Source organism: Miscanthus floridulus, chromosome 16, assembly GCF_019320115.1.
Source record: "Miscanthus floridulus cultivar M001 chromosome 16, ASM1932011v1, whole genome shotgun sequence".
Classification (NCBI taxonomy): Eukaryota; Viridiplantae; Streptophyta; class Magnoliopsida; order Poales; family Poaceae; genus Miscanthus; species Miscanthus floridulus.
In genome coordinates, this window is record NC_089595.1 from 18,306,662 (window position 1) to 18,326,508 (window position 19,847).

General features: G+C 46.6%; 2 protein-coding genes across 2 annotated transcripts; one reads left to right on the top strand and one right to left on the bottom strand.

Annotated features, from left to right (window-relative positions):
- Positions 1 to 507: 507 nt before the first annotated feature.
- Positions 508 to 13,683, bottom strand: LOC136513452 (uncharacterized). The gene is made up of 21 exons (XM_066507457.1): positions 13,465 to 13,683; positions 13,296 to 13,378; positions 12,711 to 12,788; positions 12,472 to 12,603; positions 12,092 to 12,142; positions 11,853 to 11,993; positions 11,648 to 11,770; positions 11,469 to 11,546; positions 11,214 to 11,303; positions 10,996 to 11,115; positions 10,791 to 10,871; positions 10,460 to 10,558; positions 10,181 to 10,369; positions 4,015 to 4,090; positions 2,586 to 2,689; positions 2,217 to 2,473; positions 1,903 to 1,989; positions 1,571 to 1,798; positions 1,252 to 1,330; positions 1,109 to 1,172; positions 508 to 1,004 (listed from the first exon to the last, which is right to left on the bottom strand). Exons 1-21 carry the CDS (start codon positions 13,544 to 13,546, stop codon positions 895 to 897), a joined length of 2,352 nt encoding a protein of 783 aa, XP_066363554.1. The 5' UTR covers positions 13,547 to 13,683; the 3' UTR covers positions 508 to 894.
- On the top strand, positions 6,010 to 7,220 carry LOC136513453 (uncharacterized). Its single transcript, XM_066507458.1, has 2 exons — positions 6,010 to 6,748; positions 6,991 to 7,220. The coding sequence occupies exons 1-2, from the start codon at positions 6,046 to 6,048 to the stop codon at positions 7,017 to 7,019; spliced, it is 732 nt and encodes a 243-aa protein (XP_066363555.1). The 5' UTR covers positions 6,010 to 6,045; the 3' UTR covers positions 7,020 to 7,220.
- Positions 13,684 to 19,847: the final 6,164 nt, after the last annotated feature.

Consider the following 19,847-nt stretch of genomic DNA (forward strand, 5'->3'; position numbering starts at 1 on the left):
AGGCAAACTTTAGCGAAGTCTTGAGTCTATAGTGTATGATTGGTTCGCTTCCAAACTTTACCATGCCAAAGATTTGACAAGCTATGATTTTGGCTAGTATTTGGTTTTGTATCAAAACTTGCCAAGCTCTCACATTTGACAAATCTATGGCAATTTTTTTGCTCAACTTTTGGCTTGCTAAATCTTTGGCATGGTAAATTTTGAATGTCAACCAAGCAGGCCCATAATACATCAGGTTGAACTCTCAAAAAACAATGTCATGTTAGCTGCCACGAAAGTCTATAAATTATGGTGAAGGGTGGTAGGGAACAAAACAGTCTCATTTGCCTTCAGTTGTTCATGATTACGCAGGAGGAAACTCTGCGTATCAAATGTTTTCTCCTTGCATACTCCAAAATTATACTCCTAACGTCGAGAAAGATTGGAATAAATCTGAGCAGCGGAGTGCTCGGTCGACAAGCCGAGAAATGCCATAATGCAGGCACATTTTCGGAGGTTAACATCACTAGGACATCCTAAGTGACTTGATTACCATTGGCATTTGCCTCATAAGAACACACACCAAACGTATCAAGTATCAAGTATTGACTAAAAGAGAACGACAATCACAGTTCGAGAGCCAAATAAAACTATTTTACTATTTAATAGACGTATTGTCATCATTGAACTCCACAAAACAAACAAAACATGATAATTCAGCGGTAATGATCACTATCAAAATTCGCTCTCCTAGCTACGGGCCAATACCAAAATAATTTCCTAATCCTAAAAGTATTTAGGCTACACAGCACACCAGCTCCAATGTTTCATTCCCGTGTTGGTACGTCCACACTCGTCAGGATTGCCTGCTGCTGCCTGCTGGTACAGATACAAGCAAACGTCCAATGGCAAATCTTATACATGGTAGAGCTGTTCAGGCCATTTCGGGTAAGCACGTTTGTACAAGCTCATGCACACAGTATCATGCTGCTGAATGCTGCTATTGAATATGCATTTCATGGCACCTGTGTCAGGGAAAGAAAACGTTAGCAAAAGGTACAGAAATGGGGATATAATAATGATTAGTGAATCTAAGATGTCAAAAGAATTGATTGATCAACCGACGCACCATGAGTACCAACAGTCTCCTTGATGCGGCCACGACGACCATGTTTCGTCCACAACTCAACAGGCTGCAAAACAACATTGTTATTGGAAGTGAACATGAATAAATAAGATATGTCAATGGCAAAATGGCACATAAATACTTGCCTTGAACCATTTCACATCGTCAGGATTGTGGAACATGTACCGCACGATTGCTTTCAGTTTTGACACTCTCTGTGGATACCTGCATAATAACATGTCAAAATGCGCCCGTCCACTATATTAGCTGAGATCTAAACAAGAGCCTTAAAGGTGAAGTAACCTGTCTCCATAAACTGGAAAACTCAGCAAAACATTAATCGAACTGAAAACATAGCAGTGATTGTGTACAGGTAGAAAACCAAACCCCTCCAACGAAAAATAAAAGAACACAGAATTTTGCATAAGTAAATGCCTTGTGAAGATGGATGCACCCAAAGCTTACCCAGTCAAAACAATTTTCTTCAGAATGATCCGATCTGGATCCACACTTTTTAGTGTACCTATAGCAGCAATGGCAGGTTGCTCGCCATCTCTGTTCTTCAAAACTATTAGAGGAAGTGGAGGGAAGGAAATTGGAGCATATACAGAGGCAACAGAAAACCGTCCATGGTGTAGAAATCTCTCCATTTTATGTTTATTGCAGTTGATGTTGTCGGATGAAAACAATGGCCTAAGATACAAAAGAGCAGTGAGATATCTTCCAAGGGGCAGTGTGAAGGTAAACAAGAGAAAAGAGAAATATATATCTCCTAATAATATTAAAACTTCCATTACCTTGCTGTAAATTGCCGGAATCCAACATTGAAAATTAAAGGATCCTTAGATTTGATAGGAGCTTCATATGAGTCATGTTTCTTTATGCTGCAAAAGAAAAAAAAAAGACAGAGGAATGCTAAGCTCAAGAAGCATATTGCAGCAATATTATTTTCACCAGATAAGGACACAAGCTAAGAGCAAACAAATTAAAGAGTGATACATCATAGGCTATTCTGACATGAAAATTGAGTACACACCACCATTCAAGATATGCAATAAGGACAGAAAATTGGAGCAGATAAAACTTAGTATTGATTAGTAAGGATGAGTACCTGAAGTGAAGAACTGACATTTTTGACTCGTGTTGAAAAAGACCAGAAACAACCACAGGTATTCTTCTTGATGGATGACAAAGTTTGGAAGCAATATCTGTAGGAACATTTTTCACATAAAGCCTAACATATGATCCCAATTGAGCACAATCCTTCACGCCTCCATCTATCTCGGCCATTTTAGCAAGAACATGCTTTTGAGTTCGTGTAAAGTTATCAAATGCAAATATTCTTGCATAGTCAGATGGCAATGATTCCTACAGCCAACAGGATGAGATAAAACCCATCACATGAAATGAGTAAGTTCTCTACTAAAATGGAGACTTTTTTTAAAAAAAAAGTAATTTGTGATAATTAAATGATAGATACCTTAGGATCCCAGGATGACGTCCTAAATGACTTTAGTCCTCTGAATTTTGCAAACCGTTTCTTTGCTGGGACATCTAATGGTGTCTCCACCTCATCAGGAAATTCTGCAACATTAGATGAGATGCATGTAATCTCTTGTCAATCATTTACCAAAAGGTAAAAAATGATAAAATTCACAGAAGCTAAGAGTCCATTCAGAACTGATATCGACTTGGACAAGTCATACAAGAATCTTTGCTTAGCTCAAGCTCAACCAAAAAGGACGTATACCATTTTCAGACACCACCTCCATTGAGACACTATCCCAGCATAGCTAATGTGAAGACGACACAGGCCTAGACAATACATTAATATTCCTGACTGATTTTCATGGTTGTCTTATGACGAAGTTACAAAATCAACTTTAAAACTGGAAACCAAGGCTAACAAAATGCTATCTGACCCTAATGCAGCGCCATCGTTTCCTACCCTTTATGCAACAACAGGAAGTGTTGTGCGGGGAGGAAAGGAACAAGGTGGCATTGGCTCGGGAAGTTGTGAAAATCAAGGTACTTACGGTGGATACAAGCTCGGTTCTGATGCTTAAGGGTGATTGCGCGACTCTGTTTTCTTCATTTCACTCAAATCTTCCATCCGAATATTGTACAGCCAAAACTTTCAATATGAAAGAAATCCAGCAAGGGGGTCAATGCTGTGAACTCCCCATATTTCAAACTGGGATAGGTTGAGCTAGTGGCGGAGCTTGGGCCAAATTCGAGCAGGGGCCAATAAAACTAATTTGATCAGAGCAAAGAGCAAAAGTTTACAAAATATTGCAGAGTGGGCTTTAATTCTATAGAACTATAGAAGCTTTACTGGGCCAGGGGTGGCCACACCCCACGTTGGCCACAATCAAGCTCCGCCCCTAGGTTATTTTGCCAAAATGTTCCTGAAATTATAGAATTGCAAGCCCCCGCCCAAATAGCTGAATTCACAGCTGGGGAGGAGCCCATTGCAATCCCTAATCATGGCCTAACCACATCAGCTAAAGTTGAAGGATATATGTTTCTTATCCTTTTAGTATGCATACAACGTAACTTTTTGGCCTTTTTTGACAAGGAAATGTGTTCAATGCTAGATTGGCAGTCATAACTTGCTGGAAAACATACAACCACCCAATAGGAACTGGACAGGAGACTTGTTAGGCACCTTTGCATAAAAAAGGGCGTACCCAGTGCAGAGAGCTCCCGCTCTGTGCGGGGTCTGTAGAAGGGTGTCAGTGGCAAGCCTTACCCTCGCCTGTGCAATACGAGGAGACCGCGACTCGAACCCGGGACCTTCCGGTCACAGGCGGTAAGACTCTACCGCTTGCACCGGGCCATGCTCAAATAATGGCAATTTAACATTACAAGGTTATAGAAAACCCATTAAAGGTAATAGAAACCCATACCTTCATCATCAGCATTAGCTTCTTTGATTTTCTTAATCTCTGCCTCTATCTGGTCTTTAGTCAAATTTTCTTCATCCTGCAAATGCACAACTATCACTTTATGTTTTTTTTAGACGGTTTAATATTGCCATGCACCCAAAAGGAATTTTGTGATCACTTAAATCAAAAAAAGGAGAGGATGGAAACCTCATAATTTACAGATAAAAAAGGAACAACAGGCTAACAAGTTGAAAAGACAAGGAATAAGGTCGATTTAGCAAATCCCCCACCCCCAACCCCACCCCCAAAACAAATACACACACACAACCTTTTCAGTAATACAATTTTACAACCCAAGGCAACAATTCAAGAAACCTAGGGACCGAAGGCACCAAGTTTTGGCCAAACATCAAAATGGTTCTGAGACTACAACATTTATTCAGCAAAATCTCTCACTCTTGTTCCTCTCCTCTGCAATCTTAACCAAGGCTATGAAAATGATAGTTCAAGCCAAGCAACATTTCTCAAGTCCCTTCTTCATGGAATTCTTCATCATTGGCGCCTGGCAAATCTGGAAACAAAGAAACAACTTCATCTTTGATCGTGGTCACCCCTCTTTTGATTCATGGAAAACACTCCTCCGAGGAAGCTAGGCTTCAGGCTCATAGATTTAGCGACTAAAAAAACCAGTTTTCCTCTCCCTGCTAAGCCTCTTTGCTTAAGCTCCTTTCTCTTGCTTGGTAATACAGTTTTATTTTTGTTGTTTTCTCCTCCCTCTTCTGTGTACAGTTGCTTGTTTAGTGGTTCTTTTTCTTAAAAAAATCTTACAGTGAGGGCCACCCTTTTTTCTCGAACACGCAGGAGAGAGTAAGGGCCTCCCTTGCTGTATTTACGCTTCAAAAAGACCAAGGCTATGAACAGGCTCACACTACCATTGAGCCAATTCATCAAATGTCACCACTAGTTATCCATGACCCCAGGCACAGCAACAGTACCTGTCTTCTTGTTACTATATGTGTTTGGGGTCTGACAGAACATTGGATGGAAGAGGAAATTGGAGAGTGGGAAGATGGCCAACGCTTGGGAGTTGCGATTGGACAATATGAGTTTCCCCTTCTAATTCCTTCTTGCCCTTTATTGGTAGACTACCTCTCATGATCATGGTAGTGTAACTTCCACCCAAATGGTATGGACTGGTTTGGTGAACAATCGATGCTTAAACGATTCTCCAGCTTTCTTATCTAATACCTGGCTATGTAAGTAACTGTGGTCCTCTTTTGGGTCCTGTGGGCCCATAAACACAGCATAACATACAGCTGATTACTAGTGAAACACTGTATTAGAGATATAAATAGATATGTATAGCCTGACTTGTATTGTACTTCATATACTTGTACTCCAAGCCTTCTCGGCTATATATATATGAAAGGCCACCCCCCCTTATTGGGTGTGCGGTGCATTGTCTCTCTACATGGTATCATAGACCGGGCCGATTAGGGTTCCTCTCTTCCGCTGCCCTAGCTCCACCTCTCTCGGCGCCGCCCCCCCCCCCCCCCCCCCCCCCCCTCTCGCTGCTATGGCCACCAATGGATCCTCCTCGACCGCGATCTCCGGGATCTCTGGATCCCCATCCATGCCGGCCCTGACAGACGCCCCTGCTCCTGTGATCTTCTCCTACGCGACCATCAACGTGCGCCAGCACGTGCCGATCACCCTTGATCTCAAGCTGCCGAACTACACCAAGTGGTCTGCCTTCTTCACCGCTATGTGCGGCAAGTTCGGTCTACTTGGCCACATCGACGGCTCCATCCCGGCACGTCCTACTGATCGCACATGGTCGCAGCCAGATGCTTGCGTCCGGAGTTGGATGTATGGCTACATCGACGACAGCGTCCTCGATCTCGCCATGGAACCTGAGCAGACTGCCCGTGATCTCTTTGTTGCCATTACCAATCTATTTCAGGCAAACCAGGAGACACGCGCCGTTGTCCTAGGTCAAGAGTTCCACTCATGACCCAGGGTGATTTGTCCATCGACGCCTACGCCCAGCGCATGAAGCACACGGCCGACGCTCTCCACGACATTGGCCACACCGTCTCCGAGCCCCAGCTGGTCCTCAACCTTCTTCGCGGCCTCAATCCGCGCTTCGCCAACACGGCGGACATCATCGCCAATGCGGCGGTCCTTCCGTCGTTCATCTCCGCACACAACACCCTTCGGCTCAAGGAGATCCGCCTCGCCAACGACGCCAAGGTCTCCTCCGACACCATCCTTACTGCCGTCTCCCCGTCCACGACTTCAGCGACCACAGCCTGCACCTCCCCTTCCTACCGCTCCTCGTCCTCCGGCACCAACCCAAACGACGGCGGCTATGGTGCGCGTGAAGGCGGCGGCAAGGGCAAGGGCGGCTATGGTGCGCGTGGAGGCAACAACGGCGGTGGCAGCCGCCACCAGCAGCCACCCACGGCGTCCCCGGCCCTCCTGGGCGGGCGTCCCGGCCCCGGCGTCCAGCCAACTGGTCCTTGGGTCTGCATGAATCCGTGGGCTGGTCCTTCTCCGTGGGCTCCTCAGCCGCAGTGGCGTCCTCCAATGGCACCTCTGCCGCAGGCCCACACGTCCTTCGCACCGCCTTCTACGTCCGGTGGCTGGGATCAGGGCGCTCTCATTGCCTCCCTCAACCAGATGGCACTGCAGGGAGGCGCCAGCCCCTGGGTCCTCGACACAGGAGCTACATCTCATATGTCCCCCCACGACGGTATACTTCTTTCCCATCTACCTCATTCGCCGTCCTTCATCACAGTCGGCAATGGGTCCTCCATTCCTATTTCTAGTCATGGCACTTCCATTATTCCTATAGCTGATCATATTTTTCAACTCAATAATGTTCTTGTCGCTCCACATCTTGTTCGCAATTTGTTATCTGTTCGTCAGTTTACTCGCGACAATAACTGCTCCATTGAGTTTGATGCTTTTGGCTTCTCTGTTAAGGATCTGCAGACCAAGACCGAGATTCTGCGTTGCAATAGTGGCGGGGAGCTCTAAACCCTTCCACATTCCAGTCAGCCTGCTGCAGCCTGTCATGTCGCCGCCATCTCCTCCTCATTGTGTCATTCACGTCTTGGTCATCCTGCACCTGCAGCCATAGCTACCCTTAATAAACTTTCAGCTATCTCTTGTAATAATGCATCCCGTGGTATTTGTCACGCCTATCAACTTGGCAAACACACACGGCTGTCCTTTACTAGTTCATCGTCTCGCTGCTCAGCACCTTTTCAACTTGTTCATTGTGATGTATGGACGTCTCCAGTTCTTAGCGTGTCTGGATTTAAATATTATCTTGTGCTTGTTGATGATTATAGTCATTATTGCTGGATGTTTCCTCTTCGGCATAAATCAGAGGTTCATGCACATATTGTTGATTTTACTAATTATGCTTACACACAATTCAGCCTGCCTGTCCAGTGTTTTCAGGTGTATAACGGCACTGAGTTCATCAACAATGCCACGTCTACCTTCCTTGCTAGCCGCGGCATTCTTCTTCGCACCTCTTGCCCTTACACGTCTGCTCAAAATGGGAAAGCTGAACGGATGTTGCGCACGCTAAACAATATCATCCGTACCCTCTTGATTCATGCCGCCATGCCTTCAACTTACTGGGCCGAAGCCTTAGCCACCGCCGTTCTTCTACTCAATCGGCGACCGTCTTCCCCCATCAATAATGGTATTCCCTATCACCTTCTTTATCACAAGACACAAGATGCCTGACTACTCCTTGCTTCGAGTCTTTGGTTGCTTATGCTACCCAAATCTTAGTGCCACGACACCTCATATATTGGCTCCTCGCTCATCAGCTTGCGTGTTCATCAGGTATCCCTCTTCACAAAAGGGTTATCGTTGTCTCGATCTCTCCACTCGCAAAGTCATCGTCTCCCGTCACGTGATTTTTGATGAGACTCACTTTCCGTTTGCGGTTGCCAAACCACCTACGGAGTCGCTTGATTTTTTATTACAAGATCGTCTTCCTGCACCTGTGCCAGCTCCTCCTGCTGGCGCTCTGGGCCGGCTCTCTACTCGGCCGACCTTCGATGACGACGACACCCTGGAACTGGACCCGGCCATCCTCTGGCACGGTCCGGTCCTTCAGGGTCCTACTGCCCCTACACCAGCTCCCCCTGGCGTGTCCTCTGCTGCTGACGCCCGCCGGTGCTCTTCCAGTACAGCCGGCGTCCTCGACCGTCATCTGTGCCCCAGGCACAGGTCGCGTCTCCTCCACCGGCGCCTCAGCCGGCTCACGCACCTGAGCCGGTCCTTGCTGCTCCATCGCGCCGTGTGACACGGCAACAGACTAGAACGCTCCTGCCTCCGCCGGAACGCCTGACTTACTCCGCCACGCATGCCTCACCGCTTCCTGCCAATTATCGCAGCGCCCTTGCTGATCCAAATTGGCGTGCCGCAATGGTGGACGAATACAAGGCACTTGTTGACAATGGCACTTGGCGACTCGTACCACGGCCTCCTCGTGCCAACATTGTCTCCGGCAAGTGGATTTTCAAGCATAAGTATCACTCTGATGGCTCTCTTGCACAAAGCTCGGTGGGTTGTTCGAGGATTTTCTCAGCAGCATGGCATCGACTATGAAGAGACTTTTAGTCCAGTTGTTAAGCCAGCAACGATTCGGGTTGTTCTCAGCATTGCTGCGTCTCGTGCTTGGCCAATTCATCAGTTGGATGTCAAGAACGCCTTTCTTCATGGTCATCTGAATGAGACTGTTTACTGCCAGCAGCCACCTGGATTCGTCGACCCGACTGCACCTGACCATGTCTGCTTGTTACAGAAGTCTTTGTATGGGCTCAAGCAGGCACCTTGTTACAGAAGTCTTTGTATGGGCTCAAGCAGGCACCTCGGGCATGGCACCAGCGATTCGCTACCTTCATTCAGACCTTGGGCTTCGTCGCTTCAGTGTCAGATACTTCTCTTTTTGTGTTCAAGGAGGGCACCAGTGTTGCTTACCTGTTGCTTTACGTCGACGACATTGTCCTCACAGCATCCTCGCCTGCTCTTCTTCGACATATTACTGAGCGCCTTAACTCAGAGTTCGCCATGACTGATCTCGGGGACCTTCATCACTTCCTCGGGATTTCTGTCACTCGTTCTGCTGACGGCCTTTTCCTGTCACAGCGGCAGTATGCAGTTGATCTTCTCCAATGGGCTGGTATGATCAAGTGTCACTCTACAACCACCCCAGTCGATGCACGCGCCAAACTGTCTGCCACCGATGGCTCACCAGTTGCCGATCCAACACAATACCGGAGTCTCGCCGGCGGTTTACAGTATCTCACATTGACTCGTCCCGACATTGCCTATGCAGTTCAGCAGGTCTGTCTCTTTATGCATTCTCCGCGTGAGCCTCATCTGGCACTGCTCAAGCGGATTTTGCGATACGTCAAGGGCACACTGTCTACAGGTCTTCACCTCGGTACCGGGTCTCTTGACACTCACCGCATACTCGGATGCTGATTGGGCTGGCTGTTCTGATTCTCGGCGGTCTACGTCTGGATACTGTGTCTTTCTTGGTGACAATCTGGTGTCTTGGTCCTCCAAATGGCATACTACAGTTTCTCGTTCCAGCGCGGAAGCTGAATACCGTGCTGTCGCCCATGTTGTTGCCGAGACTTGTTGGCTTCGTCAGCTACTTCAGGAGCTTCACACTCCTCTTACTTCGGCGACGATTGTATACTGTGACAATGTCAGTGCAGTCTACATGACGGGTAACCCTGTTCATCATCGCCGCACGAAGCATATAGAGATTGACATTCATTTTGTTCGCGACAAGGTTGCTCTAGGACAGGTTCGAGTACTCCATGTCCCTTCATCCCACCAGTTCGCGGACATTATGACCAAAGGCTTGCCTGTACAGTTGTTTACTGATTTTAGGTCCAGTCTTTGCGTCCGAGATCATCCCGCTGCGACTGCGGGCGGGTATTAGAGATATAAATAGATATGTATAGCCTGACTTGTATTGTACTTCATATACTTGTACTCCAAGCCTTCTCGGCTATATATATATGAAAGGCCACCCCCTTATTGGGTGTGCGGTGCATTGTCTCTCTACACACTGAACTCCAATATTGCAAGCAAGTTCTTTAAAATGCATAAAGTCCATCAAATGAGGACAAAGGAAACTTACTGCCATCTCAGTATCCCCAATAGTTTCTCCGTCGAACTTCTCCGTAAAGTGAGACACTGCATCTATATCCAAACCATCACTTCCTTGGTCTGAGTGACCTTGCTCATCAATGACCATTCCAGAACCAGCCTGGTTGTCATTATCAGAGTCATTATCTTCATCATCTGTGTCATCAACAATCCAAGCAGCCTGGCAATAGCATTTGATGAGTATTTGTAAATGTAGTAAATACAATCAATTTAGAGAGGAGGTACTTCAAACTCCAATAGAATTGCAAACCTGGTACTCTGAAGTGCCTCGGGGAAGCTTCCTCTTTACCAATTTTCTCTGTTTGTTGTTTATGTCAGCCTCCTTCATATCTTCTTCCGTTGGCCAAGTCTAATCAAATATAAATATTATTACAATCTAGCATTCTAAAAGAAAATATGAATGGGTGATCACAGTTGAAATGCTATGGAGGAAAGAACAGTGCAGTTAATGAAAATCTACAAATAAGAGAATTATTTATAAGGATGCTATTTATAATGGTACAGGGAATGTAGCCAATAAAGCACATAACAAATGTTTGTCAAAATTACAACTCATGGAGCAGGATTGGAAAAATACTCACCTGCTCCCCGGCAAGAGGATCTGGCACATTTTCAACAAGTAAGGGTTCCTGACTTGGGTCTGGAACAAAGGTGTTAACAATCTGAAACAAACCGGGAGGTTAAAAATCTGTGTTAAAATATGACCTTAGCATACGAAAAGTGCCTAGCATGATTACATTAGCATTATTCAATTTCAAAGGCTTTCAAGTCCTCTATACAACAAACCTGAATTCCATTATCTTCTGTTTCCATTACATCAGAGCTTTTCCGCTCACTAAGAGGGCATGGATCCTTGAGGACATCAATTTGACTCAACTGAAAATCACCAGCACCTGAAACATGTACCTTTTGAATGGAGAAGGTATTAGAAAAGGAAATGGCGAAATAGCTAAGAAATATTTTTTTTCAAAAAAAAAGCTAAAAAATAAACATAGATCACATACAAGCTGATTCACTGAAAGATTATGGGCCCGCAGATATCCAGACACGAGCAATGTGCACAATCCTGTATTTTCATCAGGATTTATGCAAACCTGAAGCAGCAGTACCACCCGTTATTATATAAAAGTAGTATATAGTACATAAATTTCAACACTGGAACGCCAATTTAGTTCTTTTGGCAAAATTTCATATTTGGCCAGTATAAATTAGCACTGTTCTAGGAAAGCAACATAGTGTAGCTTAGCAAGTAATAAAACCTGCTCAGACATAACATAAGGTCTCTGGCTTCTCCAATGTGGTGACGAAAGATGCTGCTCCTTGAAAAGCCACATGAACTGGACAATTTGAAGAATACGTAATCAAAACAGAGAGTTCAAAAGAACAACCGTGAAGGTAACCAGATGGTCTAATATTCAATATTCAAAAGAATACTAACCTTATGCAAATCATCCTTTGTGTCTGCTAAGTAAAATTTGCAGTCCTCAGGCAGCTCTGCAGAAAGGAAAGAACTTGCTGCTTTCTTCAACTCCTGCCTACTTTTACTATCCGCTGGAAGATCCTGATTATGTAACTAGAACAGGTAAATCAACAGAAATCATAGAACAATACCTTAATGAGAAATGCTCATTACTGGAACTTACACGGATGAAAACGGCTGTACTAGGTAAGCCCATGGCCCTCAATACAGACAGACATTGAGATCCAAACTCGTCAATTGGGCCGTTCGAATCACCACTGTAGAATGAATTGGCTGGTAGTACGAACGCTAACAAATCAGCAACCTATGTAGGAAAGGAACATTTGCAGGTTCCAGGTTAGAGCTAAGAAATTATAGAAGACCATAAACCACAACAACCTGGGTTTGGCTGGAAATGCATACCTTTGCCAGTTCCATGCATGTGGTAAGATCACCATATGGTGCTTGCAGTACCTTCACAGATATTATGAAATATGAAAATTCTATACGTGGAATTGATTATCTAGATTGAATAATTGGAAACAAATAATTTAACAAAACATTATGGTTAATAAGTGAATAATGAATCACTAGAACCTGAGATAGAGACATAGAGTACAATGTATAACCCAGTTATAAACACGTACAGAAAAGGGTAGAGTAATAGTCAATTGTATAGTGATGGGTACATACGCAACGAGGGATTACGACACCAAAAAATCTCAACAGTCAACACTAGCCTCATATTGAACTAATAGTGGTGCACTCAAAACATCAGAACAATATATTCATTTTGAACTTACCGTGGTTCGAAGCTTATGAGTAGGAGAAGCAACAGTAGATGATTTCAGTTTCCCATCACCGCCTTCCGCAAATGCCAAAAGATCTTTGGCAAGCGATCCGACATTTGCTGATGAAGAAAGGCCGACAAGAACCTGCAATAAATAATTACCAATTGATTTAAGGAAATACCTATGGTATTACCACACAAACAACAAGAGTAACCAGGTAGCATCCAGAAGCAGAAGCTAAGAATACTAACAATGACACGTGGTGAGCTTGAAGGTCCAGTTGATGAACGTTTCTCCTTCAGCAAAGCAGCACGTTTTTTATCACGGATCTGCACCCACAGGAAGATATCGGCAGGTTAAAAACTATAAACAAGGATGAGGAACCGTGCCCAAAAGAAAGAGTCCATTCATAGCCCCAAAAGCTGCAACCTCCCAATAACTGTAGAGTAAGCTCAAAGCAACGCCTCGTTTAGTTCCCCAGAATTGGCGCCAACCAAATTACTGTAGCACCATGTAGCACACTATAGCGTTTTGTTTTTATTTGATAATAATTGTCCAATCGTTGACTAATTAGGCTCAAAACGTTCGTCTCGCAAAGTACAACCAAACTGTGCATTTAGTTTTTGATTTCGTCAACATTTAGTACTCTAAGCACAGACCAATCCTATGCAACAACACTGATACGAACGCAGTTCTTGTTGCAGCACACCTCAGAATAATCATTATGAACTGATAAAAACAACCGCGCAAGCTACAGAATTTGTCAGCTTTAACTTCTACACAGCACAGAAATAGGGGAAAAAACATATGTGCACGGTGCTGCATGGAAGACTGACCGCCTTGCTCTGCTGGATGCGCGCGGCGCGGGCACCCTTGACGGCGGCGCGGTGGCTGGTCTCTGACTTGTTCCTGACCTTGTCTGGAAGCAGACACAACCAGTGAGATGAGACATGAGTCGCGGAAGGTGGAGAGGAAACGGGGACGAGAGAGGCCGCCTGTACTCACCTATCCTGTGCGCGTGGCGGGAGGCCTTGGACGCGAAGCGGCTCTTGTGGGCCTTGTTCACCTGCGCGCGGCCCCCGCCCATGTCGTCGGCGGCGGCGGCGGCGGGAGGTCCGGCTGCTTTGCTGCGCGGGTCGTTGGAGTTGGAGGAGGGATGGTGGAGCAATGGGCAGGTTGGTGTGGACAAAATCGGAAGCGCCGGCGGCGGGAGGAAGAGGTGGTGGGTGGTGGGTTAGGGCTTCCGTCGCCCGGGAGATTTTTTATTTTATTTTATTTTCCGGGGAAACAGCTGGCGGCCGTCAGATCCCAATCCGACGTCCTAAAATCGGGTAGGCGACATCCATAATCTTATTTGTAAGGGTCATCGGTTCAAATGCTTTAGGGTGCGTTTGGTTGGGCTTTTGGCTTTGGCTTTTGGCCCAAAAAGCCAAAAGCTTAACCAAAGGGGCTGTTTTTCTAGGCTGCTTTTTCAGAAGCAGCTGCTTTTTCGTAGTATATTTTTGAAAGCTGGTCTGACCCTGCTTTTGGCTTTTGGCTTTCTGCTTTTCAAAATTGGTGGCATAAAAAGCTTTTTCATAGTTGTTTCAAGAGAGATAAAGATAGAAGGTATATTTTATACTTGTTTAACCAAACAGCTTTCAGCTTTTCTACAGCTCACAGCCCACAGCAGCTTTTCCACAGCTCACAGCCCACAGCAGCTTTTTCCCACAGCCACAGCTCAACCAAACACACCCTTAGTCGGCCTCGTTTTTTTTCTCGTGAAGAAGGGCCAGCACCCAGAGGTCTGGTCGCAGGACTCGTAAGCTCCTCCATTGGTAAGGGGAACGGTGGCGTTGGCAGCACCTCGACGCGGCGGGGGACAGGGCACGGAGTGTAGGGGCAGAGACGGGGCAGGGCACGATGCGACGCGGGATGGAGGCACCGCGGGGCGGCGAGGCGGCTTGGGGCGGTCGGACGGCGCGGCTCACCACGATGAGCAAAGCAAGTCGAGGGAGATGGAGATTTCTCAGCTGTCGTAGTGTAGATGGAGGAGAGACAATAGATGGAGCATGCCCATTGTTGGCTGTTGGTCCGGTCGCCGCGCAAGTCCAGGTACGGGGTGTTCGGACGGACACACCTGGACGAACGTCCTCACCATAGTATTATCGTTTTTCAGAAGGGCTAGTGCCCGGACGTCCGACCATAGGACCCGTCCGAACGCCGCTCCCACACCTATGCCTGCGTCGCATCTCACGCCCCTATGCCCCAAACCGCATTCCACGACCCCACGCGCCACATCGCATCCCACACCGAACGTAGCACCCTCGACGACCCCAATGCAATGCCAATGCCGAGGCAAGATGGAGGGGAAGGGAGGGGAGGGAGATATAGATGGCCATGCAGCTCGCGGTCTCGTGGCTCGGCCCACGGCCCGGCGTTTCGGCCCGGCCTGAGAACGGCACGGCACGGTGGCCACCGGGCCCGGGCCGGCCCGACCCGAGCGACCAGGACGGGCTTGGGCCGCCACCCTGGCCCGTGGCACGGCACCAGCACGGGCACGGCCCGGTCCAAAGAGGCGGCTCGGTGGCGGCCCGGTGCCCCCACGGCCCATTGGCTGGCCCAACAAGCCCCCTCCCCCGGCTCCCCCTCTTGATATAAAATGCAGGCGCCGCTGCGGGCCGCCCCTAGCCCTAACCCTAGCTTCACATTCCAAATCGCCTCGCCGCTGAGTCGCTGACCGCTCTCCGCTCTCGCCTCGCGTCTGGTGCCTCGACGCCTCGTCCTCGATCTGTCGCCGCCGTTCGCCTAGTGCTCGTCGGCCCTGCTCCGGTGACCTCGCCGCCGGTCCTACACCTCGCCTCCCTCCCTCATTTCCCTCTTCTCCTTCTCCTCCCTCCTTTCCCTCCTCTCCTCCTCCGGTGTACTATACTACCATGTGAGTGGCTTGTGCCTGTCAGTCGTTCCGCTGCCGCTCGCCGTCGTTCTAACCGGTGTCTCTCTCCTCTGGTTCGGTCTTGGGCTCTTGGCTCCCTGCCCCTGGCCTCTTCTCTGGCACTAGGCTCCGGTGGCGTAGGTGAGTCGAAACCCTAACCCTAGATCTGTCTCTCTCTTTCACTCATTGCCACTCTCTTGTCTCTGTTCTTATAAGTTCTAAATTTGTAATCTTCTTCTTCATCTTCTTCACAGGTTGGTGCCTGACGCCGTGTCGTCCTCCTCTAGAGGCGCCATGGCAAGCCCACCAGTGTCAAAGCGCCCCTGTCCACCGTCGAGGGGCGATGCTGGAGCTGGAGCCAGGGGCCGGGGCTGGGCCGGCCGGCCCCCTCCCCCCTCCCTCGGCCTCGGATTGGGAGGTTCTGGAAGTGGAGAACGACGACGACATCCGTGAGGATGCAGCCGGGCTGTTCGGCATCGATCTCGGTGACGGTGATGGCACCCATCCGATTGATCTCGATGTCGGCGACGACGACGGTGGGGTGGCAGCCTCCACTGACACTCATGGTACCTCATCGACTAGTGGTGGTGGTAAGCTCATATCTATTGTTTGGGAGGATTTCACTAAGATTAAGGAAAATAACATACGAGTAGTTGCTATCTGTAAAATGTGTGGCAAGAGGTATACTGCTAGATCTGCTGCTGGCACTGGTCATTTGAAAAAGCACCAGAAATCTTGCAAGGCTAAACATGATAATGATAAGAGGGTCCAGTCTAGGCTTGCTCTGAATGCTGATGGTTTGCATAACTGGGTGTATGACCCTGCTATTGCTCGTATTGAGTTGTGCCGGTTGATTGCTAGGCTGGACCTTCCATTAGGCATAGTGAGACACAGGCCTAGGAGGATTACATTAAGCGTGCTCATAACCCTAGATTTGAGAAGGTTTCCAGACAGGCCACTACTAGAGATATGGGTAAATTATTTGCTGAGCAACGTTCTATGCTTATGAATTCTTTGTTTCCTGCTTGCTCATCTGTGTCTTTGACATCTGACATTTGGTCCGGTAATACTAAGGAGGACTACATTTCTGTTGTTGCTCATTATGTTAGTGCTGATTGGGAGTTGCAGAAAAAGGTTATAGGTTTTAGGCTAATTGAGGTGTCACATTCTGGTGAAAAACATTGCTGAGAAGATATCTGTTGTGGTTGAGGAGTTTGGGTTGATTGACAAGATCTTTGCTGTCACTTTAGACAATGCTTCAGCTAATTCTAAGGCTTATGATATCCTGCAACCTGTCTTGTTTGGTTACTTGGGTTCTTATCCTGCACCTACACATGATGATCCTCACAAGGTCAAGTATTTGCTTGTGCATCAGTGTTTGCCTGTCATATCATTAATCTCATTGTCAAATCTAGCTTGAAGAGGTTGAAACCTTTTACTGAAGATTTCAGAACTGCAATAAACTTTTTGAATTCCTCTAATCAAAGAATTGCACTATTCAAAAAATACTGTATTGCTCAGGGTATAAGGTCTAGAAAGTTTGAATTGGATATGGATGTTAAATGGAATTCCACCTATTTAATGCTTAAGCATTTGCTACCATACAAAGAAGTATTTTCTATGTGGCTTAACTCTAATTATGGTTCAGAATTGTTGACTGCACAGCATTGGTATGTTGCTGAACAGATAATGGTGTTTCTGGAACTCTTTTATGATTCTACTGTTGTTCTGTCTGGTGTTTACTATCCCACAGCTCCACTTGTTTTGTATCATATCCTTGACATTGCTGAGCATCTGCATAAAGCTGAAACAGATCAGAATTTTAGAATGATTGCTTATCCTATGAAGCTTAAATTTCTTAAATATTAGGAGAAAATTCCACTGCTCTATTCATATGCATTCATTCTTGATCCTAGAGCTAAGATCAAAGGATTCTTTAATGTGCTTGAATTGCTTGCTCAACATACCGAATCCAGTTATAGTTTATACTATGGTGATGTCAAAGCTAAATTGTACAGATTGTTTAACAAGTATGAGTAGAAATTTGGTGGGGCAGCTAGGACTCAAAGGGTTTCACAGCCTTCAGCTCATTGTGGTAAGAGAAAGCAGGCATGAGGAAGGATCTTTGGAGGTCCTGGTGCTTCCCCTGGCTCTGGCCGTTCCCCCTCATCTTCATCTACTCCATCTGGTTCTGGTGTCAGTGAGCTCTTAGCTTACTTGGACAGTGACCCTATCACATGTTATGAGGAATCCTTTGACATACTGCTCTGGTGGCGTGACCACAAGCTAACCTATCCAATCCTATCTATTATGGCTCGAGATATCATGTCTGTTTCTGTATCTAGTGTCTCTTTCGAGTCTTGTTTCAGCTGTACAGCTAGGATACTCGAAGACCGACGGCGGCGCTTGTTGCCGGAGCATGTGGAGATGCTCACCTGCATGAAGGACTAGGAGCAAGCAGTAAGAAGAGAATAGCATGCACCTGAGGATGTGGACCTGGAGGAGGCATTCAAGAACCTCTTCCATGATGGTGAAGGCGAAGCCAGCGGCAGCGGCAGCGGCGGTGCTGCTGGTGCTGGATAGAAGAAGTGAAGAACCTCTCCTCTCGCTCTCAGGTACTCAACTCAAATCTATAACTATAAGTACCATCCAGTTTACATTAATGGCAAAACAATAACATGAATTATGTACAATTTTGCAGGTACTTTTGGACATCTTTTGCTGTGCTGGATACAACAAGTGAAGAAGAACCGGAGAGAGGAGAGCCTGAGAGGTACTGACTGTCTATCTCAACTAAATACTATGACTCAATCAACTCAATACTTTTGGACTGATTGGATTCTTCTATTTTTGCAGGTACTTTTGGAGTTTTGGTCTTTTGCTGGTGGCTGGTGCTATGCTGGACTACTGGTCTGCTATGCTATGCTGTGAAGCTGTGTGTGTGACTGTGAGTCTGTGTGTCTGTGACAGTAAGAAGAGTGAGTGACTGAGTGTGGACTCTAATTATGTCATTCTGTTTCTGTGAACTTTGCCACAGTCATTCTGTGAACTTTGCCACAGCTGTTGCCTTTTATAATAACACATTAAGACTAAGACTTTGAGCTGGCTGTACTCTTTTTTCCTTTTTAGGGTTTCTCATAAGGGTAAGTTTTACCTAGAAAGGTTTTAATGAGGCGGCATTACACAAAACAGCTCCTTTTGATCATCATTTTCATATAATCTAGTCTCCTTTTGTCTTTGTGCTGTGATCTATGATGTGAACTGTCAGTCTGTCACTGTGAATGAAAATGGTAACTTGATCAGTTGATCAGTTAACAGTTGTGTGAATGTGAATGTGAATGTTGAATGTTGATCAGATTAGTTCATAACTGTGTATGAATGTGAATGTTGATAACTGTGTGTGAATGTGAATGAAAATGTGATCTTTTGTTTGTTGAAATTTGAAAATGAAGTGTTTCAACACTTGGTGGTTTTTTGGAGGTGTTTTTTTTGCCTGACACGGTGAAAATGGCCGTGCCCAATGGGCGGCACAGCACGACCAAACGGCCCATGGGCCGTGCCTTGGGCCGAAGGCCAGGCACGAGCACGGTGCAGGCATGACTCGACAGGCACGGCGGCCCGTTGAGGCACGACACCGTTCCGGCCCGGGCCGGCACGGCCCGATGGCCATGTATAGAGGGAGAGTAGAGGAAAAGGCAAGGCACGTGAAAGCTCTAGTTTGATTTTAGTGAATTGATGAAACCCTAAGTGCTAACCTAGTTTATTAAAATGATCATGAGGTAGGAAGCACACTCCAAGTGGTGAAGCAAATAAAGATCATGACATGATAATAGTGATGCCATGGTGATGATCAAGTGCTTGGACTTAAAAAGAAGAAAGAGAAAAATAAAAGGCTCAAGACAAAGATATAAGTGGTAGGAGCCATTTTGTTTCGGTGATCAAGACACTTAGCGAGTGTGATCACATTTAGGTTCGATAGCCGTACTATTAAGAGGGGTAAAACTCGTATCAAAATATGGTTATCAAAGTGCCACTAGATGCTCTAACTCATTGCATATGCATTTAGGATCTAGTGGAGTGCTAACACCCTTGAAATGATTGTGAAAATATGCTAATACACATGCACAAAGGTGATACACATTGTGTTTAGCACTTTGGAGCAATGGTTCAAAACTTCACCGGCGCCCTGTACAGTAAAGACAGGGTTTCGCAGAGTGCACCGAACGATGGTCACGTGGTGACCGGACTCTGACCCTGCGTTCGGTCAGTAGCAGCTGTGAGGACGCGGTCTCGCTCTCATGACCGGACGCTGGCGCGAAGAGTGACCGGACGCTCAGGGCCTGCGTCCGGTCAGTATTGACGTACGCTAACGTGGTAGTGTGAGGAACAATAGCGACGCGTGGCAGTTGGAGAATGACTGAACTCAGGTGCTGCGTTCGGTCGTACAGCAGCGGACGCGTCTGGTCGCAAAATA

Bases quoted from the DNA above. Each gene is read 5' to 3' on its own strand.
- LOC136513453 (XM_066507458.1), top strand. From the start codon at position 6,046: ATGAAGCACACGGCCGACGCTCTCCACGACATTGGCCACACCGTCTCC. The intron at 6,749-6,990 runs GTATACTTCTTT...AAGGATCTGCAG, and splicing joins TCATATGTCCCCCCACGACG to ACCAAGACCGAGATTCTGCG.
- LOC136513452 (XM_066507457.1), bottom strand. From the start codon at position 13,546: ATGGGCGGGGGCCGCGCGCAGGTGAACAAGGCCCACAAGAGCCGCTTC. The intron at 11,994-12,091 runs GTATGCATTTCC...TTTCCTACATAG, and splicing joins CATGCATGGAACTGGCAAAG to GTTGCTGATTTGTTAGCGTT. The intron at 10,559-10,790 runs GTGAGTATTTTT...ATATTTGATTAG, and splicing joins ATCCTCTTGCCGGGGAGCAG to ACTTGGCCAACGGAAGAAGA.